Source organism: Barbus barbus, assembly GCF_936440315.1.
Source record: "Barbus barbus genome assembly, chromosome: 8".
NCBI classification, from domain to species: Eukaryota; Metazoa; Chordata; class Actinopteri; order Cypriniformes; family Cyprinidae; genus Barbus; species Barbus barbus.
This window is the reverse complement of record NC_136736.1, coordinates 26,542,519-26,565,956: the sequence shown is the minus strand read 5'-3', so window position 1 is coordinate 26,565,956 and position 23,438 is coordinate 26,542,519. Positions and strand designations below refer to the sequence as shown.

At 37.6% G+C, this 23,438-nt stretch overlaps 1 protein-coding gene across 6 annotated transcripts; it reads right to left on the bottom strand.

The window, feature by feature from the left end:
- Window positions 1-1,401: 1,401 nt before the first annotated feature.
- LOC306874368 (ETS-related transcription factor Elf-2-like) lies at window positions 1,402-23,277 on the bottom strand. 6 transcript variants are annotated; one of them, XM_079424360.1, is made up of 9 exons: window positions 22,941-23,277; window positions 11,681-11,803; window positions 10,669-10,849; window positions 4,943-5,053; window positions 4,659-4,835; window positions 4,424-4,504; window positions 3,655-3,844; window positions 3,171-3,527; window positions 1,402-3,101 (listed from the first exon to the last, which is right to left on the bottom strand). In XM_079424360.1, the coding sequence occupies exons 2-9, from the start codon at window positions 11,753-11,755 to the stop codon at window positions 2,438-2,440; spliced, it is 1,836 nt and encodes a 611-aa protein (XP_079280486.1). In that variant the 5' UTR covers window positions 11,756-11,803; window positions 22,941-23,277; the 3' UTR covers window positions 1,402-2,437. The 6 variants fall into 6 exon arrangements, with proteins under 6 accessions (XP_079280486.1, XP_079280484.1, XP_079280487.1 ...); XM_079424358.1 differs by having other exon boundaries at window positions 4,635-4,835; window positions 22,941-23,255; XM_079424361.1 differs by lacking the exon at window positions 22,941-23,277 and adding an exon at window positions 17,309-17,942.
- Window positions 23,278-23,438: the final 161 nt, after the last annotated feature.

Here is a 23,438-nt window from a genome sequence, read left to right as displayed (position 1 = left end):
AGGTCATGAATGCATGAATGAATGTTTCTGCATTTGACATTGAGAGCATAGGTCGTAATTTAGATATATTTTTAAGATGGAAAAATGCAGTTTTACAAATGCTACAAACATGTTTTTCGAAGGAAAGTTTGCTATCAAAAAGTACGCATAGGTTCCTAACTGATGACGAAGAATTTACAGAGCAGCCATCGAGTATTAGACAGTGATCTAGGTTATTACATGCAAAAGTTTTTGGTCCAATAATTAACACCTGTTTTTTCAGAATTTAGCAGTAAGAAATTGCTAGTCATCCAGTTTTTGATATCAACTATACATTCCGTTAGTTTTGCAAATTGGTAAGTTTCATCAGGTCGCGAAGAAATATAGAGCTGGGTATCATCAGCATAACAGTGAAAGCTAACACCATGTTTCCTAATGAGATCTCCCAAGGGTAACATGTAAAGCGTGAAAAGTAAGGGGCCAAGTACTGAGCCTTGAGGTACTCCATACTGCACTTGTGATTGGTATGACACCTCTTCATTTACTGCCACAAATTGATGGCGGTCAGATGAGTACCATTTGAACCATGCCAGTGCACTTCCCCTAATGCCAAAATTTAAAATGTCTATTTAAAAGAATGTTGTGGTCGATACTGTCAAACGCGGCGCTAAGATCCAGTAGCACTAATAGAGAGATACAACCACGATCAGATGATAAAAGCAGTTCGTTTGTAACTCTCTAAGAGCAGTCTCGGTACTATGATATGGTCTAAAACCTGACTGGAAATTCTCACGTATATAATTTTCTCTAAGAAGGAACATAGTTGTGATGATACTACTATCTTTGACCGAAAAGGGAGATTCGAAATCGGTCTGTAATTAATTATTTGGGGTCAAGTTGTGTTTTTTTTTAATGAGAGGCTTAACAACAGCCAGTTAGAAGGTTTTTGGGACATATCCTAATGAGAATGATGAGTTAATATTCAGAAGAGGATCTATTACTTCTGGAAGCACCCCTTTTAGGACCTTAGATGGAACAGGGTCTAAAATACAGGTTGTTGGTTTAGATGATTTAACAAGTTTATACAATTAATTTCCAATGGAAGAGAATGAGTGGAATTGTTCCTCAGGGGATCTATAGTGGACTATCTGATGCGATACTGTGGCTGACAGCTGCATAATTACAATTTTATCTCTAATAGTTTCGATCTTGGAAGTAAAGTAGTTCATAAAGTCATTACTACTGTGCTGCTGGGTAATGTCTGCAACTGCTGATGTTTTTTTTGTTTTTTTCAATGCATCTAAAGCTCAAATCTTTCATAGTGGTCATTTGTTGGCGATCATGAAATAGCGACCTTAGATGCAACAAACAAAACAGCTCTGCAGCTGATACAGATGTATCAAAAACAACACCACTCAAATTCAGGAATATTTTTGTATTCGAGTAAAATCTACTTGAGTACACTTTGAAACAAGAGTACAACAAAATAGAATATACTTCAAATGTTGAATATATAAACTAGATTATTCTGAACACAAATATCTTGTTCTCCCTCTTTAAGGACTAATAAAATCAAAAGAAAAATGCGCAACAAATGTATCTGAAGTGAGGATGCATGCTGATGATCGACCTTTTTTGGGGGTGGGGAATTGGCATCATTCCAGGATTTGGATCCAGATTTACTTACACCTAATCAGTATGGTAATTTTTTTTATCTGGATGATTGAGACGAGAATGCAAAAATGCTTTGCAGTTTGTTTGCCAATAACACTGTGCTTGGTACAACGTGTGAGGGAAAAAAATAACAAAACAAAAAACATGATAACACAAAAGCTTAAAAGCTTGACTTAAAAGAATAACAACAAAAACAAAACTGTTCTAAGGCTGCATTGTTTAAAAATTCAGTAAACTGTATAATTCATATATACAAAGTCCATTTCTTCCCTTGGTAGAGGAGGAGGGAGAATCGACACGTTCCTGTGAAACACGGACAGAAGCGTGCACTCACAGTGATCATCAAAAGAAACTGCTGGTTTTGCCTTGCAATTTAAATGTTAAAGAAAAAAAACTCTTTATACAAGTTATAAAAAGTTGAATGTATCCTCCCTCAATGGTTCACATACTTGACTACTTCAACTACTCACTCCTTAGTGTTCTGCTTAGCTGTTATTAGTGTCAAAGCTAGATTTAAAAAAAAATTCTGTAGTGTCCTTTACATTTGGTCCCTTTAACAACTCATAATTGAAATGATGGACATCCAGATTTAATCCACATGATGTGAGAACTGTGGCCTTTGCCTGATTTGTTTTTTTTAATATATAAAATGAAACCACAATTGAACTCCGAAGCTGTACAAGTCAACAAATCTCCAGTTTGTACTCCCAGAATGTGACTGAATGGTATCTGGGGAAGATAAGTTCATTTATTGTTGTTCATGACTGACTAAAGGCATAACTCTTCAGCTCTCTGCTTCAGACTGTGGATTTGAACCTTCCTCTACCACCACTGCTGCTGCTTCCTGTGTGGGATTGTCCTGCTCAGGTGGTTCTGCTGAAGTGCTGTCGGGTTTCGACTCTGGGCTTTTTGCTTTTGGAAAAAGTTGGCTCTGTTGAATCTGGATCTGAACTGGAACTGACGCCGGAGTAGATGCCGTCTGAACAGAGATTGGGACTTGAGTTTGCGTCTGGATTGAAACGGGGACCTGCGTCTTTGCCTGAGCTGGACTCTGCTGGGCTGGAACTGCCAATCTGATCACCTGCGCCCCCGGCGCCACAGACATGGGCGCAAGGGCTCGGACGGCGAGGGGGGCACCCATCAGACTGATGCCTGTTGGGGTGCCCGGTTTGCCCTGTAGCTGGCACTGCGTGAGCTGGCTTGCGGGGATGGTGATTATCTTTGCGAGCTGGACTGTGATCTTGTCACCGTTCTCAGCCGTGGCGGGAACCATCGTTGGCATGGTTTGTATTAGGACTTTGGGTGCGTTCGCACCAGTTGCTGAGCCGGTGTTGGTGGGCGCTGTAGTGAAGAGTGAAGAGTTCGCTGACTGCACAGCCACCGTGGAGATCTTCTGTCCCAAGGAATTTGTCATTACGACCGGCACTTGCATAGCAACCCGCACAGTCCTGGACACAAGATAATGTTTTAAAACATATCAAACAAATCTTTTTTTACACAAATTTAAGATTAGTTACCTGGGTGCATTGGGAATAATGGTGGCATGGGATGGCTGCGATGGGTCCATTGACGTAGAAACCGTTACAATGCGCTGAACAGGAGTTGCAGTGAGTGCAGCTTTAGCTTTTGGGGAACCTGGATGGACCACAGTCCTACCGACCCCTCTCAAGATGGCAGGGGTTCTGGAGAGGTCAGTTGCCAATAGAGTGTCAGATGAGGGAGGAACACGCTCGTAGGTCTTCTCTCCAATTATGTCATCACCAGGGTCGCACTTATCGTCATCGATGACGACAATGTCTTTAGGCATTTCCTTAAACTGATACACCAACCTCTGACCCTCTACTTTGGCCAAGATGCCTCTCTGATAGTAATACCTGAGAGACAAACAAAGACAAATACAACATTAGAACAGATAGTTCTAGTTATGGATACCAATTGCTAGAATTGGAAAACGTGTTAGAAAAAGTAATCTTATGGTGTTTGCACACACAAGCTCCTCACCTGAGAGCTCTGCCCATGGTTTCATAGTTCATGTCTGGTTTGTTCTTGTGTTTGCCCCAGAGCTTTGACACAGCTTTGGAGTCCACCAGTTTGAAGATGCCCTTCTCCCTCTGTGTCCACTTAATGTATCTGGGACAGGTGTTCTTATCCTGCAGCAGGTCCAACAGGAACTCCCACAAGTATGTACTTCCTGTAAAACACAAATATCACAAAAGTTCAACTGATTAATACTTGCAAATAAACAGCCACTGACACTACAGCAAAACATCGTTTCCATTTTAAAAAAATAAATAAAAATTACCATGGATGTCACGAATACCTGTGTAGGTTCAGTAATTTCACTTTAATGGCAATGAATAGGTTATTTTCATTGCTATTAAATTAAAAATAAATAAATGCATTCGATTGTGCATTCCAATAAATCTCAATCAAACTGTAGTTGAGTTATTTTGATTAGGTTAAAAAATAACTAATACAACTGACTAACACAAAACACAATAACAACAATAAAAAATATTAAAAAAAAAAAAAAAAAAAGTTAAGTTTTCTGTTTGCTCTCTAAAGTACAGATTACCCAAAATTGAGTACAACGAATACTATGATGTATACAATGTACAACAGAAATCCATCAAAGTAATGAGAAAAAGATTCTATTACAGTACATTTCATTACAGTTCCTTTTTGATTTTGCAGTTAAATATGACCCAGATGTCTCTTCCCCCGCTGATTAAGCACATCATGCATATAACACTGAATGTACGAGACATACCTTTCCCTTCTCTAGACTTCTTCTTGATGCCCAGGTCTGGAGATCCGTTTGAAATGTGATGGGGTTTGGGTTTCCGCCCAGCTGAAAAGATTAGACAAATAACAGTTAAAAGTTTAATTAAAATATTTAAATCAATGTATAAATAAATACAAAGTTAACAGAATATATTCAGAGACATCCCATTTAACAAAAAAAATAATCTGATTATTGCCTTTGCCAATGTTCATGTTCTCACATTTTCTTCTTTTGGTGGGTTCCGTCTCCAGCATCTCCGGCTCCTGAAGAACCGTAACCACCTCCATGGGCTCCGAGTCCTCTGTGCTGACCTCCACCACTGTCTCTGTCAGCACGTCAGGTCGCATGGCAGCATGCAGGAACTCCGAAGTGTTGACACATGGAGGCACAAAAACCTCTACACAACAGGAAAAAAGTTTGAAAATCGTGTTTTGCCCACAGTGTGGCTATCTACAGTCTCATGTTTTGTGATGTGAAAGCTAGAAGTGAGAGAGCAGTGCTCACCTGGGCTCCGGTCTCCACGCAAGCTGGAGGGAGAGTCCATGTGTAGAAGAGCTTCAGCAGCCTCAATGGTTTTGTCAGAGCATTGTACAGAGCCATGAACTGATGCTTCCACTGCAACAGACAGGACACACACAAAAAAACTTTTTAAAAGACAAAAAATACACTAAAAACAGTAATAGTGTGAACTATTATTACAATGTAAAATAAATGTTTTCAACTTTGATGTACTTTAAAATGCCATTTATTCATCTCAAGGAAAATATGAATTTTCAGAAAAGGAAGTATTTTGTAGATTTATAAATATATTAAGTGTTACTTTTGATCAATTGAATGCATCATTGCTAAATAAGTTTTTTTTTTTTTCATCTTCCCAACCTATATTTTCTTTACAGTCGTGTAATTATAAAATGCCCCATGCACTGGTACACAAGCAACCTCGTTTCAAATTGAATATCTGTACACTTAACTGACAATAGAGGGTGCTAGTGGGTGGAAAACGTGCATTACGTGGTTACTCAATATCATATTAAAAAATAAATAAAATCACAATCAAACCCCAGAGTGAGTGATATGTTTAAGCACGGGTGACGAGAAAACTGGTCTAGCAATGGCTATAAAAAAATAAGTTCACTGACTTTAATTTCTGTAAATAGATTTTTAACATTTATTTTTTTACTTTATGGTTGAACAAGTTATTTTATTGACATCCATTTAGTATGGAGACTAAATCAAGTGTGTGATTGACACTTTAATTTGATACTTAAGAGCTTTAAAACACTACTAGATAAAGAGGAGTTAACACTGAAAATGTATTACTTCCAGTCGCTTTGTCACTGCAAATAATCAAGTTAACGAGTTGAACACTAACAAGGAATCACTAAATATAAACAACACAAATGGTTAAGAGAGAACATTATATGTAAATCCCATAAGGACCTATTAATACAAAAGTGCAACCTCTGAACTATAGCCTTCTTGAGATTCTGCCTTTGCACCTAAATAGATCCAGGGGTGTCATACCTGCAATCAGTCTACTCAAAGCCCAATAAGTGTGCTCTAAGACAGTTTGGATAAAAACAAATGCTAAATGACAAGTCACTTCCTTGGACGCACTTATTTAGAAACAGGTGCGGAGAGACTGATCTCAGACAAGCAGTTCATGCATATAAAGGGACAGAACCTCCAGCCCTGCTCCCTTTGACGTTAACATCCAGAGCCACTAGCACCTGTGCCAGTCTATCCAAGCTGTCACTCAACTCCCATTACAACCTGAGCCTGCCCATGTTTGGCTATGCGTGTCTGTTGCTGCACAAGGGGGCTATCTTTAGGCAGTCCCAGTCATAAACACATACACACGGTGTCCTCTAGAATGGGTGACCCGGCATGCATTTACTTCCTGTATTCAGACAGATCTGCCCTTGGAGACAGGACACAAATCAAAGTCCAGATATTAAAACAAAAAAAGCTTATGGTGTACAAAAAAAAAAAAAAAAAAAAAGTTAACCACAAGTGTTTTGAACCACAAGTGTTATATCTTTCAGTCCTCAGGGATATACATTTAAAATGATAGTTTACACACAAAATATATTACAGAATTTACTCACCCTCATGTTGTTCCATACCATAATTTTTGGAAGAACACGAAGATGATAACTGTTGACTATTTTTATTTATGATTTAAATATTCCTTAAAGAGGCCAAACAACTTTGTCAGAAGTATGTTTTTATCCAAGAATAGACTGAAATAAAAACCTAAACATATATTAAAACTCGTAAAAATACCACAAGCTCTTTAAACAAATACATTAAAATAAATTTTAAAAAGCCTGCCGATGAGAACAAGTAATGAACATTCACATAATTATTCATAAAACACTACAACAGCTGCTAAATATCTAAATCACGCCACTGTTGCTGTTCATATAATACATTATTATTAGCAATAATTCAGTAAATCGTTAATAACCAGTACAGAAGACTTAATATCGTGGTACTATTTGTCTGTCACTAAAATAGCGGTCCACTAGAAAGTAGTGCTGTCCCTCCTCACTTCCGTGTTTACAGTCGTCAGAGCTTTCCCTCCAGTTCTTTCTGAAGACGCTCTCAGTGCTTCCTGCCACTCAATCCCCGCCCCGAATCTGATTGGCCTCTTCTCTGATCAACGCCCCAAGAAAAATGCGAGCTGATTGGTCAGGTGTAGGATTTCGAACGCGACGCCAATACTATTGGACAACAAGCGCCGTCACTCAAATTGTAGACAGCCCAGTGGAATAAAAATGCTTCCGCCATCAAATTACCTCTAAAATCTAAACATTCACAGGAAAAAAAGTCAAATATCCACTCGACACTTTTACAGCAACACATCTCTGGTCTTAAAAAGACAAAGTGACATTTAAAGGAATAATTAAGCGATGAATGTTGCTCACAGCGCTGAAATGTGCAGAAAGCAAAGCGACCACGTTTAGATAACGGGGCATCTGCGACATGACGAAAACACGGATTTTATTACTCAAACTCAATGTTTTCGACATACATCTTAACACTATTAATAAAATACAATGTGGCTATAATGTAGGATGTTTTTTTCATCCGATATGCCACATTTCCTTTGACGATGAGGCATCAAAATCAACCAATCGTTAAACGTAAAGCTCTCAGGCGCTATTTTATGAAATATAAAATCCACTCAATAGATTAACTAACATTCAGATTTTATTAAACTGTATTTCAGAGTTAAAAATGAAACTCCGTGTCCTTCCGACTCCAGACAGCGTGGCAAAGACGTAGGAAAGACAACATCTCTCCCACTTCCTGGTTTCAGAGCAGCGCACCACCTCCAGAGAAACCCGTTATTCTCACACAGTCCATCTTTAAAAACGCCCTCAGCGCAGGGCAAACTCAACACGGTGCACGCTGCTCACGCATAACACAACACACACGCCTGCACGCTACTCTTCAGCACTCCAAGCAAGCAGATAAGAAAAGTAGGCAACGCCATGCAGGTTGCCAACCAAGGTGATCACTTCCTGAAATGCCCTCCATTACTTTACAGCACAACTTCAAGGATTTCAGCGCTGAGCTTGAGTGTTTGATTCCCAAACAAACCCACGCTGGCGAGGTTGAGCAAGCGCTTTGGTCTTTTTACCTGCTCGGATAAGCAGATCGAGCTGGTTAGCGGGTCCATCATGCAGCGCCGTCGCCATGTTTCGTCCAGAGGTGCAGAATTCACATTGACTCGCATTGAAAGCGTTTAGAGACGCACGACTCACGTATCACTCCGCCTCCACAGCAAATCTCCACAAACTCAACAGCGCGCACAGATCCTTCCGCGCCAAACACAGGAAATCCTCCGCGCGCTCTGCGTTACGTTCGATTTACGTCAAAAGCATTTACAAAAAAATACTTTTTAAATCGTTTAAAAACAGCAGTTAAAATTACGCACATACGCATTGTAAAACACGGGAAATCTAAAATTATCTACAAAGAAAATGTATTGAAGTAAATAAAATAACTGTTCTGATTTTTTAAGAGGGATATTCTTTATAAAATATTCTCATCTTTTTTTTTTTTTTTTTTTTACTTTCGACCGCCATCTAAAAGTATCTAAAACATAAATAATTGAAAATAACTATTCTGAACAGAAAATGAATAGTTTTGCATCGTATTCTGTAACAAGTGGTAAATACATAAAAAAAATAATAATATATATATATATATATATATATATATATATATATATATATATATATATATATATATATATATATATATATATAATTAAACAACTCGTCTTTTAAGCACTTTAAACTATGATCTCAAGGTATCTTAAACATATAGCTATATATACACACCATGAAAAACTCTCTTCTAAATAGACACGAACATGTGCACTTCTTTTCCCTTTTTTGCGTCGTATTTTGTATTTCATTCTTATCCAGAGGGATATTCTTTATAAGCATCTTCATATTCAACATCTTTGTTATTATCTTTTATGCATTTTAACGGTGATATCAAAGAATCTAAAATATTTCTGGACGAATAATAAGGGGGCGGGGGCATTATGATGTCACGTGACACTTGTAAGTATTAAGTGACTTAAGTATTGGCATTTTACGTATTGTTATAATACTTCCAAAAAGTATTATGATTCGAATGACCATATTCTGCGCAACACTTCAAAGAGTGCCCACAAGAGGGCAGTAGAGATTTATCATAAAGCAGGGCCTTGGCAAATCTACACAATTTATACACCCTCATCCTCATGTTGCTCCGAACCATTAATTACTTTCTGTAGTGAAACACAAAAGGAGATGATAAAAAAAAATAATAAAAAAAGTCACCATTTACTTTCAATGTTTTTTATCCATACATTGAAAGGGGTGAACTTTTTATAACAGGGCAATTTTGATCAGAAATTGGTTGTAAAAATAGAAGCGTAGCCCTGGGTTTGGCTCATAATAACTGTAACCAAAACAAGAAAGCTATCTTTGGGCGATATGGTTGATTTTCTAGCAGAATCATGCTTAAGTGGTTACCCTCTGAAATGGCACATCACTAAATAGCCCATAAATCCTGGACCCGGGACCGCATTCTATATACAGCGTATAATATAGTCTGCAAGCACCAAAATAACTAGGGTACCTAACTATTAACATAACTGAGACATAAGCAAGCAATATGCAACTATTATAGTGCATCAACATCCACCCATAAAGTATTTTCATTGGGCGATTCAGTTTTACAAATGCATAATGATGATTACAAGTCATATGTTCATAAACAGTGGCTTCATAAAGTCTCTCTGCCAACAGCAACTACTGGAAATCACAGGATTCTAAATATTTTAACATGCAATCAGGAATAGAGAGCATTTTATTCAAGTGAACAAAAGCACATTAAGTAAGGCTGGTAGTTGTGGTAAAGTGTGCAAAGGGGTTTTTCTGCCACTTTGATGGGGAATTCAATAGAGATGTGTTTTGAATAGCTAGAAGTTAATGTATATCGAATTATGCAGACAGCCTTTTTATTTGTAATGAAATGTGTCAATAATTAGAATGCATCTAAAATACAGGTCCTTTATAAAGGCATGTGACAAAAAAAGAACCCTCCCAATTAATGTGAGCATACAATACTACAGCTACTACTACTACTAATAAATTATTATTAAAATACATTATTCTAGTATCATTCAAATGATCAATCTATAGATAAATTACTACTGCAAAATAAAAAAGTATTTAATGTAATAATAATAATAATTTTATTTTACAACAGAACAGCAGTAAAATCACTTTACTAGTATTTATGTCTGTTGTAATTCCTTTCCAACATTACGCCACAGAGCTTTTATTTTGGTGGTAAACTGCAGGGAGTCTATAAGCAACCCAAACTCACAGCACATGCAGAGATGAGTTTGTATGGAACACTGAATCATGAGCTGCTTGCATGTAAATTAACTAAGTGCAGCGCTTCGCTCTAAAACATGCAGTGTATATATTTAATTAAACCGCAGTCTTTCCAATTTTATAATTGACTCAGCCTATGAGATAGTGTAACAAAGCATTTATGTTTAGCGTGCTTGCATTAAACTTTGTGTATGTCTCCATGCAGTGATGCTGAAGCACAAAAGGGTTTCATCTTCAAATTTCCTAGCTAGGTGTTTGTACAGGTTGAGTGAAAATCAGCTGAGAAAGACAGAATAGTAGTTGTTGTAACCGTGTTCTCACCTGTCTCTAGCACTTCAGTCTCCACCTCCTGCTCCTCAGCAACTCCCTGCATCAGGTAGGTCTCATCATCGTACACCAGCACCTGAGCAGCGAAGCCCTGCTCCAACCGCGCACTGGGCACCTGCTCTACAATCACCGCTGGGTACTCCACCTCTCCCTCAACCTCATACACACCCTCCTCCTAGACAGAGAACAGAGGTTTCATGAACAAGAACAAACCTGAAATCTAAAAATAAACTGTCTAAACATTCATTCTAATGATTTAAGATTTCAAGAGTTGCTGTTAAGTTTTAATACACTATAATGAACACGTTGGAAATTCTTCAAAACACTAAAGGGACTTTCACAGGATAACTAAAACATGACTATAATGCTAACTATATTAGCATCCACACCAATGGACTATAACATTCTGATTATTATAAGCACGTGATGCAGATTGGCTTTCGGTGTTTGTTGTTCACCAGCTAGAAAAAAAATCTTTCTGAAAGGGATTCCAACGATATCGTTCCTGTGTCATTATCTTTATAAATGTGGTATATATTTCTCTGGTTAGGAAGTTTATTGAAACCTTATAGTTATTAGTAATTTACTAATTAATAGTAATTAGTTATTTTTACTACTGGCATCACATGATCCACTTTGCAGCTTATTCTGACCAAAACTGCCTACTTTTACAGGAAAAGATGTTCTGTCAAACATGTAAAATGACCACAATAAAAATAATTTTATTTTTTTATGAGACACATGATAACAAAATCGGATATAACTCTCGGGAAAATGTTGAATAAATTGGTACACTGGTGAACATTTCAACAACTTGTCTGACTGTGCAAGCCTAACTCCTGCAAATTGTGTAATGTCAGCCAATCACATTGGAGCTCGCCATATTTGAGAACATCAGTCAGGGAAAGAACTCTGTGGTTGTGCAATTTTAACGTGAGACTAGCAGCAAAGTAATATAAAGTGATAGATATGCAAATAAATTATGTTGTAGTGGTCAAAATCTTACCGTAAAATGGTCGTCCTCTGCTGTGACATACTCCACCACCGCTCCTCCACTGTCTACAAGCACCACAGACGTCATGACTCATACCCCACACACTCTGCTGACCCACTGTGGCAAACTCCAGGACTGCAGGATGAGAGACAAAAGACAAAGTGAAAAAAAGATCAATAGCACTGCAAAAATAACATCTCAAACATTCATGAACCTCATGTGCAGAGTAGTGGTCGACCGATTATCGACCTGGCCGATTATTGTCACCGATATTAAGCATTTTTATGATAATCGGCATCGGTCATTTTCAAAACCGATGTGCCGATAAAATTATTTAATTTTGAAACGCGCTATTTGGCTCTGATGCAGCCTGTCGGAACTCACCACTCTGTGGCCTAAAGCAGTCTCCGCACACCGCGCATCTGATTTGTTGAGAGTCAGGAGTCCGACCAGTCAACGTGGAAGACTAAAGGCACTCTCACACCGAAAGCGCTTGCTAACTAGTGCTGCTTCACGCATCAGTTATCTCTCAAAGGCAGCAGCAGACCTTGCACAAGTTGCAATAAATTACAATCCACTACACTGAAGTTGTAAAAACCTCAATTTTATCTATTTATGGTTTCCGAGATGGGGGAAACGCAGGGGGAATCGCGGAATCCAGTCATATGGAATTTACTGTATAACGCGGAGTCACGGAATTAGTCAAAGTTTGGATGAATTAATCAAAAGTAGGTCAGTACACTTAAATCGACTCATGATATGGACTATCTGTAAACATTAAGCTGCAAAAAGACTATTTAAATATGAATTCTGCATGTTCGGCGTGTCTCTGTATATGTGAAAGGCACAGACGCGCGGTTTTGACACACACACACACACTGAAGTGCGCGACGCTCGCGGTGTTTTCCGCATCTGCCATGTCACTAAATGAGGACATAAATACATGAACATCATCCCCAGAACTGCTCTGAGAGTTACTTCATGAGCATTTGACTGTTTCGTTTGAGTAAAACGATCGCCATATCATAAATAGGCTACAGAAACTTAAGAGGTCCTCATGGCAACCCGTCAAAATAAAAGGTTTATTTACTAATGCTACTACAATTATTACAACTTTTGTTTAAAAGAACAATCACACAATACGCTATTTCTTACATGTTTTAATTTTAATAGTAAACACATTTGTTTGCCAAAAAATAGACTTCAACTCTCATTTGATTAAAATATAAATTAAATTAATGTTTTATGCCTTCATTTGCACTGCTCTGTAAATGAAAACTAATGGAAATTACTGTCACATAGGCCAAGACTAAGATACTGTCACATAGGCCAAGATTAAGTTACTGTCACATAGGCCAAGATTAGGATGACGGAAATTGGGACATTTCAATAGGCTATTGAACCAAGTGAGCCTATAACAGGCTATTAGTGTTATAGTTTCATTAAAATAGTTGCGGTCTTCTTCGCAACTTCTACAATGGAGCTATGAAGACAATTAAATTATTTACACTTATTATATACATTGCGCTTTTTAAATTAATCAATTGATGTGCATTAGATGATGAATTGAATTGTAGGTTATGATTTAGTCAACCGAAAATAATTAATGAAGAATTATGAGAGGTTATGCTATTACACATACATTTCTAACATGTAAATTATTGAAGCCAAATACTTACATTTCCCCAAGCTGTTTAGTTGTAGTATTTAGTATTCATAGGCTTAATCATGAAGCACACAGTGGTCCCACTTTTAACTCTCTCTTTATATATTACCCTTATTGTAGATGGATGCATGGGGGAAGACAAGAGTAAGAAGTGCAACCAACACTAGGAAAGGCCGTTTTTGTCAGAGCCCTTGTTATTCTTAATTTTGACATTCATTTTCACACCAGACATATATATCGGTTCAATATATCGGTTATCGGTCTACTTGGTCTGTAATAATCGGTATCGGCATTGGCCCTGAAAAACACATATCGGTGTTAGTGCAGAGCCAAAGCAACCTGCTCTCCTGTTCTCTCAGTCTGATTCAACAGGAAACTCACTCTTGCTAAGGAACAGAACATCAAAACAGGAAGCCTGCCTGTGAAACACTGAGGCCATGGCAACAGCCAACATACTTTGGTTTGCGGAGCTGAAATGACAACTATTGCAGCTACAAAAAAAAAAAAAAAAGAGCAGATTAAAAGTCTCTCAAATCATCTTAAAAAAAAAGAATGGGAGAGAAACAAGAAGCGTCAGCGGGACAGTCTAGCAGCTAAATTATTGAGTGACTGCAACCACACTCCAGACAGCTAAAGTGACAAAGCGACGCAATACAGTGGTAACATGCACATGCTCAAACCACTGAAAATGAAAGGAATGGTTCAACTAAAAATGAAGGCTCTCTCATTATCTATACACACTCATGCTGTGCCAGATCTGTATAACATTTTTTTTATCATTGAAAAGATGAGGTTTGGCAGAATGTTCTTACCATTCTACAAAAAAAAGCACCGTAAAAGAATGCCAAATGACTAGCAGGGCTCGCAAAATCGCTAGCCCGACGTCCCGGGGCTATTGCGTTTTCCAGTCGGGCTACCAAAATGTATCACTGCCCTGCCCGACGGGCTACCTTAAATAAAGGGCTCCCACGCAGTGTTCCCTCTAAGATGAGCGTGCGCGTGACCGTGCTCTTCTTCCACCGCGGACGCGCAGAAGAAATAATGTGCCTCGCGCACACAAAAATGAGTTGGGAAGCCTTGATTGAATGCTGCCAGTAAAAGGGAAAGAATAGCAATGCTCGGGCAAACCGCTATAGAGCTGATGTCACGACAGATTTAGAACCGGTGAATGCGGTTTACAGGTTTCATAGAAAGAGAACGATATGCACCAAATGAGTTGCTGTAGAAACTCAATACTTCAATGGTTGCGGTGCGCTCAACACGAGAGACAACGCAAACACAATGACATGTGAAATAAAACTTCCTCATGTATTAAAGAAGAGTGGCTTGATTAAGTGCTGGATATAACGGAGGATGGGCAAAGAACAGTAACAAAACTCTGAAACATGTACAGTCACACACAAGAGTATTGTACAAACTGTACTTCATAACAATGTGTAGACATCTATAGAAGAATTCATATGTTCACTTTTTTATATTTCACTTACAGATCTCAGCTTAAGTTTTGCTTCAGTTTGTATTCTATTCTATCAGTTTAAATAGTTTGTGTTGATAATATATTATGCTAGGGCTATATTATAAACCTGATAAATAATTGACCTTGTTTTTGAGTCTTTGACTTTGAGTATCTTGCTCATCAAGGCTGTATTTATTTAAAAAAAACAGTGATATAGTGAAATATTATTGCAATTTCTAATATTGGTTTCCTATTTTAATACCTATACTTTAAAATAGCATTTATTCCTGTGATCAAAGCTGAATTTATCATCATCATTATGATCCCATGATCCTTCAGAAATCATTCTAATATGCTCATTTCCCAAAAAAAATACAGTATAAAAAAAATACAAAAGCAGTACAACCGTTTCCAACATTGATTAAAAATCAGCATATTAGAATGATTTCTAAAGGATCGTGTGACACTGAAAATACTGCTTTGCTTCACAGGAATTAATTACATTTTAAAGTATATTAAAATAGAAAACATTTATTTTAAATTGCAATAATATTTCACAATATTATTTTGTGAAATAATATTCAGTATTTTTTATCAAATAGATACAGCCTTGATGAGCAAAATAAACTTCTTTCAAAAAATTTATTGATCCAAAATTTTGAACTGCAGTGTATTGTACAGTAAAAATCATTTAGTTACATCAAGGGTCAAATCAAATATAAATGGCACATTAAAGTTAAAATGTACACACTTTTTTGTGTGCGCTGTACAGGTCTGGTATAAAGAATGCTTTTGCTCAGGTGCCCGAAATGTCCGGCCAATAGAGAAAAGTTTTGCTCAGCAAGAAAAAAAATTAGAGGGAACATTGCTCCCACGGGTCCTTAAATTTGATAACTAAATTGAAGAGTTTATAAGGCCTTAGACAGTTTTAAATACATTAAATGGTATTTCAAATAATTTTTAGATTTAGATTTTTAAGAATTCTGCAGATACCTTGTAAATAGTAAAATAAAACTCTCTCCTTGATATTCGTTGATCTTTGTGTATTGAAAATGTTTTTGATTGACATTTATGGTCTATTTTATTTGGACTATTTTGCGAGCCCTGACTAGGAATGAATTACAATTCCAGTCACTGAGAAATATCAGCCTAAAGTGCCATTTCAGGTTTCCAGAAAGAGTAAATGTGAATGGAAACCATTACTTAGGTTAAATGTTTTGTTTTTAACTAAAAAGAAAAACATGCAATTATGCATGAACTATTCCAGGTATATTGAATACTAACAGTAATGTTGTTTCTTCTTTTGTATTGTTAAGAGCTTAAATGTTAGTGAGATAATGCCAACTGAGGAAAAATCAACTGTAATCACTTAGAAAACCTTAGCATAGTCTATGCGTCCAAGCAAATTTAAATTTTAAAATTAAATTATCCAAAATATCTGTTTTTGGCCAAGATATTTCATTTTATCACCATATACAACTTGTGCTAAATTTCAAAGTTGTGCCCCAAATGACAGTAGATAATATGCACTTAAACTGTACTATGTACTGTCTAGCACATGACATTTGAATGGCTAGTTTGTGTCAGAATCTGATAGCCTGTTCCCTTCCTCTATGTAATCAAAGCTGCAACCATTAATTGCATGAAGTGTCTCACATTCAACACTTCATTTTTTTTTTTTAATAAATAGATATATCATCTGGGCATTTGAAGTGCACTTCTTAAATTATTATTAGTGTAAACGCACTACTTGGACAATGTATACAGCGAACTGAGAATGCACCTCAAGTCTTCTGTTGTCGTGGTTTGGAACCAAAATTGGAGTTATTTCAAATCTTCCCCTCCACTGCAGCTTTCAAATCACATTCACGTTCATGTACACTCAAATAATGGCACGTATGGTGTAACCGCTCGCATTCCAAGTCACATGGGCTACATTTATGGTTCTTTTTTTGCAATTTCTTGGAGATCGCTTTAATCCGCATTCAAATTTACTGTATTTTCTGTTCATAGTAGAAAATGAGAAATTTTCTGGAAAACGTCTTCATGGCAGCACGGATGTTTGTTTTTTCTCTCATTAATCGCAAAGAGTAAATAAAGATTCCATAGCAACAGACACTAAAGATTGTTAAAGTGCTCTAATAAATACCCTGCCCAATTGCCACAGCAACGCAATCACAAAGTCTGTGCAGGGACATAGGCGTGTGGCAATAACGTGACACACACACACACTTCCTCACAGATGCATCTGGATCATGTTATCCGCAAATCACAAAATGACAAGTTTCAGCTTCCCCATTAGAGCTTTCTCCATAACCGCTGCTGAAGAACAACTTATATATATATATATATATATATATATATATATATATATATAGCCTGCAATAACTCATCTACACTTTCTGGCTGAATAGCTTCATGAGTGTACTATTACTTGAAGCGTATGTTTCAATTCAGCACAAGCTATGTTATTAGATAGCATCAAGGAAATTCAAGCAGCAATTCATCTATTTCCAACCTATTGTTCCTGGTGCAGCTGTGGAATTCCACAGTGTTCCCCTTCCATTCCAAGATGTATTCCAATTCCCTAGGAAACGTTCTTGGTCCACTTCAGCCATTGCTTCACGTCCTTGCAAAATCTCCACATTCCAACAAACTGACTCCACAGAAGACAGCCACCTTCCCCACAGCACCATCAGGGAAACAGTGAGTAAGGACCGAATGAGAGAATTGCACGCAGTCTGAACCGTAGAGTTGGTGCACTCTATTGCTTTCATTTCCTGTTTTGTCGTCCACACCTGTTTCTCTACGTCTTCTTTCTTTAATGACTCTGTATTGTTCCCTTCTCAGTCTTTTTCTTTATCATGCTCACATCTCAGGGGTGAGGCAGCATTTGTAAGTTCGACTCAGCATTCTGTGAGGCAGGATCACATGGTCGGAGCTTTCCGAACAGGCATCACATGACCAGGGCACAACGCTGCTTTTGTGTCCTCAACAGACTCTCCAGTGATACAACGTCCCACCTTTAAAAGCACACACACGCAAAGGACGCCAAAATTCAGCCTCCACCCAACAGACCTCCAGATGCAATAAATTATCCCTCAATGAGAATCAACTGGCCTGAGCTTTCGGTAAAAACACGTCACCTAACTGACAAAAAAACACTTCTGTTTTTACTAGACTCGGTTCTGTAGCCGCCTTCTCCATTAAAGGGATCGTACACCAAATATATACAGGAAAAAAAAAAATGCCATATATACAAGCATGCAGTGACAAAGGACTTTCAAGCTTTACAAAAGTATGACTTGTACACTATATTCAAAGTCTTCTAAAGCCTTTTTGTGAGCAACACACTAGTTGTTTTATTTCAGAATTATCTTGTTCTCAGCATTATCTAGTTCTTAATGAAAATTGTCACTAAAATATTTTATCATTTCATTCATAATATAAAATAAACTAAACGTCTGCAAACATTAGAAACATGTATTTATATTCCCTTCACTCCACAAAAAATCCTGTAAATTTAGCAGTGTTAAGAACAGAAAAAGGAATGAAAATATAAGTAAAAAACAAACAAATTACAGTGGCATTCACAATAAACATTTATTATAAACGCCCAGCCAAAATATTTAAAGCAAAACTGAAACTAGCGGCATGGTTGCTGGAAAATGCGCAATACAAATTCACTTGCCTTTCTCATACCGTCACCAATCCAAATCCGATTGTTTTAAATAAGTCGCTTTGGAAATCGCAGCATGTTTCAGATGATAAAAACGTGATTTTTAATCCTGAAAACAACTATATCAATTTTCATAAAAATGTGTGGAAAACGTAATCTTTGCAAGATAAAACGCCAAATTATTTCCATGTTTTTCCCACAAAATTACAGTGCGAGCAGGAGTTAAGTCTACAAAGCATTAAGCATTTTTTTAAACCGTAGGCTACCAATACAAGGCATTTTTTTAAACAAATGAACACTTTCACAATTTTTAAACAAGTAGTATTTACAATTGTGCTAGTTTTGCACAGGGTGTATTTTTAGATTTTTTTATTTTGTATTTGAGCTGTGCGGCATGGATGCGGCGTCCGTGAAAAATAGACTAGGCGCCACCTTTAACAAAGCGGCGCAGAGAGCCGCATCTGGGATGCTTCTGAAACGTTCTGTGGTGCGCGGCTGATGTAAACAAGCATTGAATAGAGCAGCCGCGATCAGCTCAGGTGGCCGCATCGGAGCCGTACACTGTGTCTACACCGGACGCATCTACATACAGTGCCATCTTTTGGATTTTACTGACATTGCATCAAATAGCTATTTTGGAAAACTGCATCACGGGCTGGAAGAAAACTCCCGGAGTTTGCCCACCTCTGGCATAGATCAACCATTTACAAACCGAATTCTGGAAATGTTGGGACTTTTTTTAAATTTGAATAAAATGAAAACTAAAAGACTTTCAAAATCACATGAGCCAATATTTTATTCACAATAGAACGCAGAGAACATAAATGTTTAAACGGAGAAATTTTACACTTTTATCCACTAAATGAGCTCATTTCGAATTTGATGCCTGCTACAGGTCTAAAAAAAGTTGGCACGGGGGCAACAAAGGGCTGAAAAAGCAAGAAATTTTGAAAAGATTCAGCTGGTAGAACATGTAGCAACTAATTAAGTTATTTGACATCAGTTCTGTAACATGATTAGCTTTAAAAGAGATGTCTCTCAGAAGTAAAGATGGGCAGAGGCTATCCAATCGGTGGAAGATTGTGGAATACTGTAAAAACAACGTTCCTCAACGTCAAATTGCAAAGGCTTTACAAATCTCATCATCTACAGTGCATAACATCATCAAAAGTTTCAGAGAAACTGGAGAAATCTCTGTGTGTAAGGGACAAAGCCGAAGACCTTTGTTGGATGCCCATGGTCTTCGGGCCCTCAGACGACACTGCATCACTCATCGGCATGATTCTGTCATTGACATTACTAAATGGGCCCAGGAATACTTCCAGAAACCACTGTCGGTAAACACAATCCGCCGTTCCATCTACAGATGCCAACTAAAGCTCTATCATGCAAAAAGAAAGCCATGTGTGAACAGTGCAGAAGTGCCGTCGTGTCCTGTGGGCCTTTTTGAGACTTTGGTTATGTTTAGCGTGAGAATCCAACTATTTAAATACGTCAGAATTCAAATTTTAATTATTGAAATAGCATTAGAAATCCCCTTAAGAATGGCACAGGGGTGAGCAAACTATGACAGATTTTTTATTGTTGATTGAACTCTTCATTTAATATTCTCTAGAGCAGGGGTGCCCAATCCTGCTCCTGGCGATCGACTGTCCTGCGAAGTTCAGCTCCAACTCTAATCAAACACACCTTCCTTTAATTTTCAAGCGATCCTGAAGACCTTAATTAGCTGCTTCAGGTGTGTTTGATTAGAGTTGGAGCTGAACTTTGCAGGACAGTCGATCGCCAGGAGCAGGATTGGGCACCCCTGCTCTAGACCTGGCAACAAACGTATCCTAGAACAAATATAGCAGTTTTACTAAAGGTGGTTTCTTTTTTTATATAAATAATGAGTCAGTGTCACACAAAAGTGCAGATGGCAAACAGGGGAAACTGTGCATGAGTAAGTGGGGGTCAAATATTTGAGCCAAACACAGACCAAATGTTGACAGACATTGTGCAAAATTGATTCACAAAGCAGACAAATTGTCTTGCATTCAAACGCAGGTAATTGATGACTAAAAATGAAAATGGCAGGTTATGTTCAGTGAATGGTCACAAGTCACATTGCCTCCCACAGTCCACCACAGCAGTGCACAGAATGCTTTGCAGTCATTTGGTAAGGGATGTGTGCGTTACATTTACATTTATGCATTTAGCAGACGCTTTTATCCAAAGCGACTTACATTGCATTCAAGTATATGCAATAGTGAACAATCTACAGTAATAATACAAAGTATTCACCCCTTGGACTTTATCATGTTTTACATCACAGTGGGGTTAATTAGTCCGAACATCTGATTAATCAAAACATTATGTCACCTGAAAAAAATATCTAATATTATTTAAATAACAAATTAAAATAACTTGGGGACATCCCTCGAAGTACAGTTAAATCAATAATTAAGAAATGGAACAAGCATGGCACAGCTGTATAACAATCTGTATAACAAGCATGCCAATGACAACTCCAAGGGAGCAAAGGCTTCGCATTTAATAATTCCGGTTCCAAAGAGCACTGAACCACACCTTACTTATCTTGCAGCATCTGAAAAAGCATGGAAACCCAGCTTGATCCAGTTATAATTAAGTCAACATGAAATCCATCCACCTTGAAATCATGTTAAAAAAAATCTATTTTAGTTATTATTTATGAGTTTATTATTCAAGTTGCTTCTATGACAACGTGATTTGCAATTTGCTGTGCCTATTTGTATTCACATATCATGCTACAATAAAGTCCAAGTCAGTTTAGTGGAGCACTGTGATGTGGGCCGCAGGAAAGTAAACAATAAATAAATACAATTCAATGCAAGCATGAACATAAACTCACCCTACTAATGAGGATTCAATCTGCAACATCTGCATATGGGACTAATCCATCTCACACATGTGCTTTTACACTCCACCCTCATATGAATTAATCTCTGCTGCCTTTGACCTGTCCATGCATGCGCATTTGTCTCAATAATCGCTGCTTTAAGAACACTAATTATCATACTGTCATATGGAAGCAGACATGTTGGTGATGTATTTCCTAATGGAGTGAAGAAATCTATTCAAGGACCTGCACCTTTCACAGACCTTATCGGTTGAAATCAGCAACTGCTGATTAGGCAGATCAAAGTCTAATGTTTGTTGACTTCAGCACTTCCCTCCACTTTCACTGGTCTAAATCAGGGGTTTTCAATCTTTTAAATAACACTAATATGATCCTTGTGCGAGCGACATCCAACCAAAAATTTAAAAGGCATCTATATACTTTCTTGCATACATATTTCATTTATACGGTGATTTTTTTTTACAAAACTTTAAATATTTAGTTTATTAAGTTGCATTGTTACTTTTTACTGTTCATCATAGTACTGTATTTATTTGTTTATTTACTCATCTATTTGATTATTTTTACATTGTCACAGTTATGCATTGATTTATTCATCCATTTACTAATTTTTTAATCAAATTTTTATAATTCATTAATTTACTTACTCCTTTATTTTAACCTATTGATTTTCAAAATGCCTCGTTTTTTTTCTGTAAGCATTTCTATGGACCCCCAGCATTCCTTTGCAGGGCATTCCCCCAGCATTCCTTGGCCCCCAATTAAAAAGATCAGTGGCCTAGATAGACTAACATCATGACTTGCCGAGGGAATTGATCAAACCCTATGACAAAAGTCTGTGGCGTGTGTTCAACGCAATGTAACGTCTTGCATATAGGATTCTTTTAGAGGTGTGCACTTCGCTGTAACACTACTGTTGCATGCCCTGACATTTATCATGAAAGTGCGTGTAAAATCTCTGTTTACACCACTGACTACAACAAAGCCCTGATCCTGATGTACGCTCTCCAAATAAGTGGGCGTTACAATATAAACACTGAAGGAAATCCCACACACCAATGTTGTCTCGGCTCCTTAAAAGGAAAACCATCATTTAAAGTATTCCTGTGCTCTTTAAAGTAAAAAAACTGTTTTGAGCATAAACCTTGTGAACAGTTCAGCATCACTGACATTAATGCAATAATACCAAACCAGTGATATATTTCAAAGCTAAAACATGATATTCACATAAGCAAGTTTCATTTTTAAACACTTTATTTCCATAAAATTTCGATCTTCATAGGAAAAAGGGAGATATGAACAGCGAATCGTAAATGCTTGTAGTTGTCAACTCTCTGCTAGCATTTAGCTTAGCCAGACAGCAAATACGCCACAGAGGAGCTCACAAAAAAAACAAATATCGACGCTTCTAAACGTATACACGATAAAACACATGTCTACATATTGAAGTTACTCTATACTGAAAAGTGAAACTAAAAAGCACCGTGAAGTGCCTCATTAGCTTCGTTACACAGAGCTAAGCTAATATAACCGCATAGTCCTTGCTAATGCTTCTTCAGAGTATGGAATACATAAAAGTAGATTTCTTACCTTAAAAAGCTGATTTTCCAAATGAAACCCACACTCTGTGCTTGTTTGGTTTACACAGACATAAGAAACATTCAGAGTTTGGTGGCTGTGGCGCGTGAGAGTCCGTCACACTGTGGCCGTTAGCGGCTAGGCGCTACACACCTGATCATCACATACACAGATACGAGTCTAAAGCACTACACTGAACTACACTGAAGACTGATGGGCTGTGAACACAACTCAGTCCCTTAAAACGATCGAGCAGAGAGGACATGGAGGGGTTGTGTTTGCAGACGCTAGATCCAGGTCACGAGAGAGAGAGAGAGAGAGAGAGAGAGAGAGAGAGAGAGAGAGAGAGAGAGAGAGAGAGAGAGAGAGAGAGAGAGAGAGAGCTGCACGCCCTCAAAAGCTATTACCTTGATATGCTTATGTATATGTATATATATATATATTTACTATTGAATAATACTAATGAATGTCGTATATTTATTTTCCTTGTACATGCCTTGTATGTAGAAT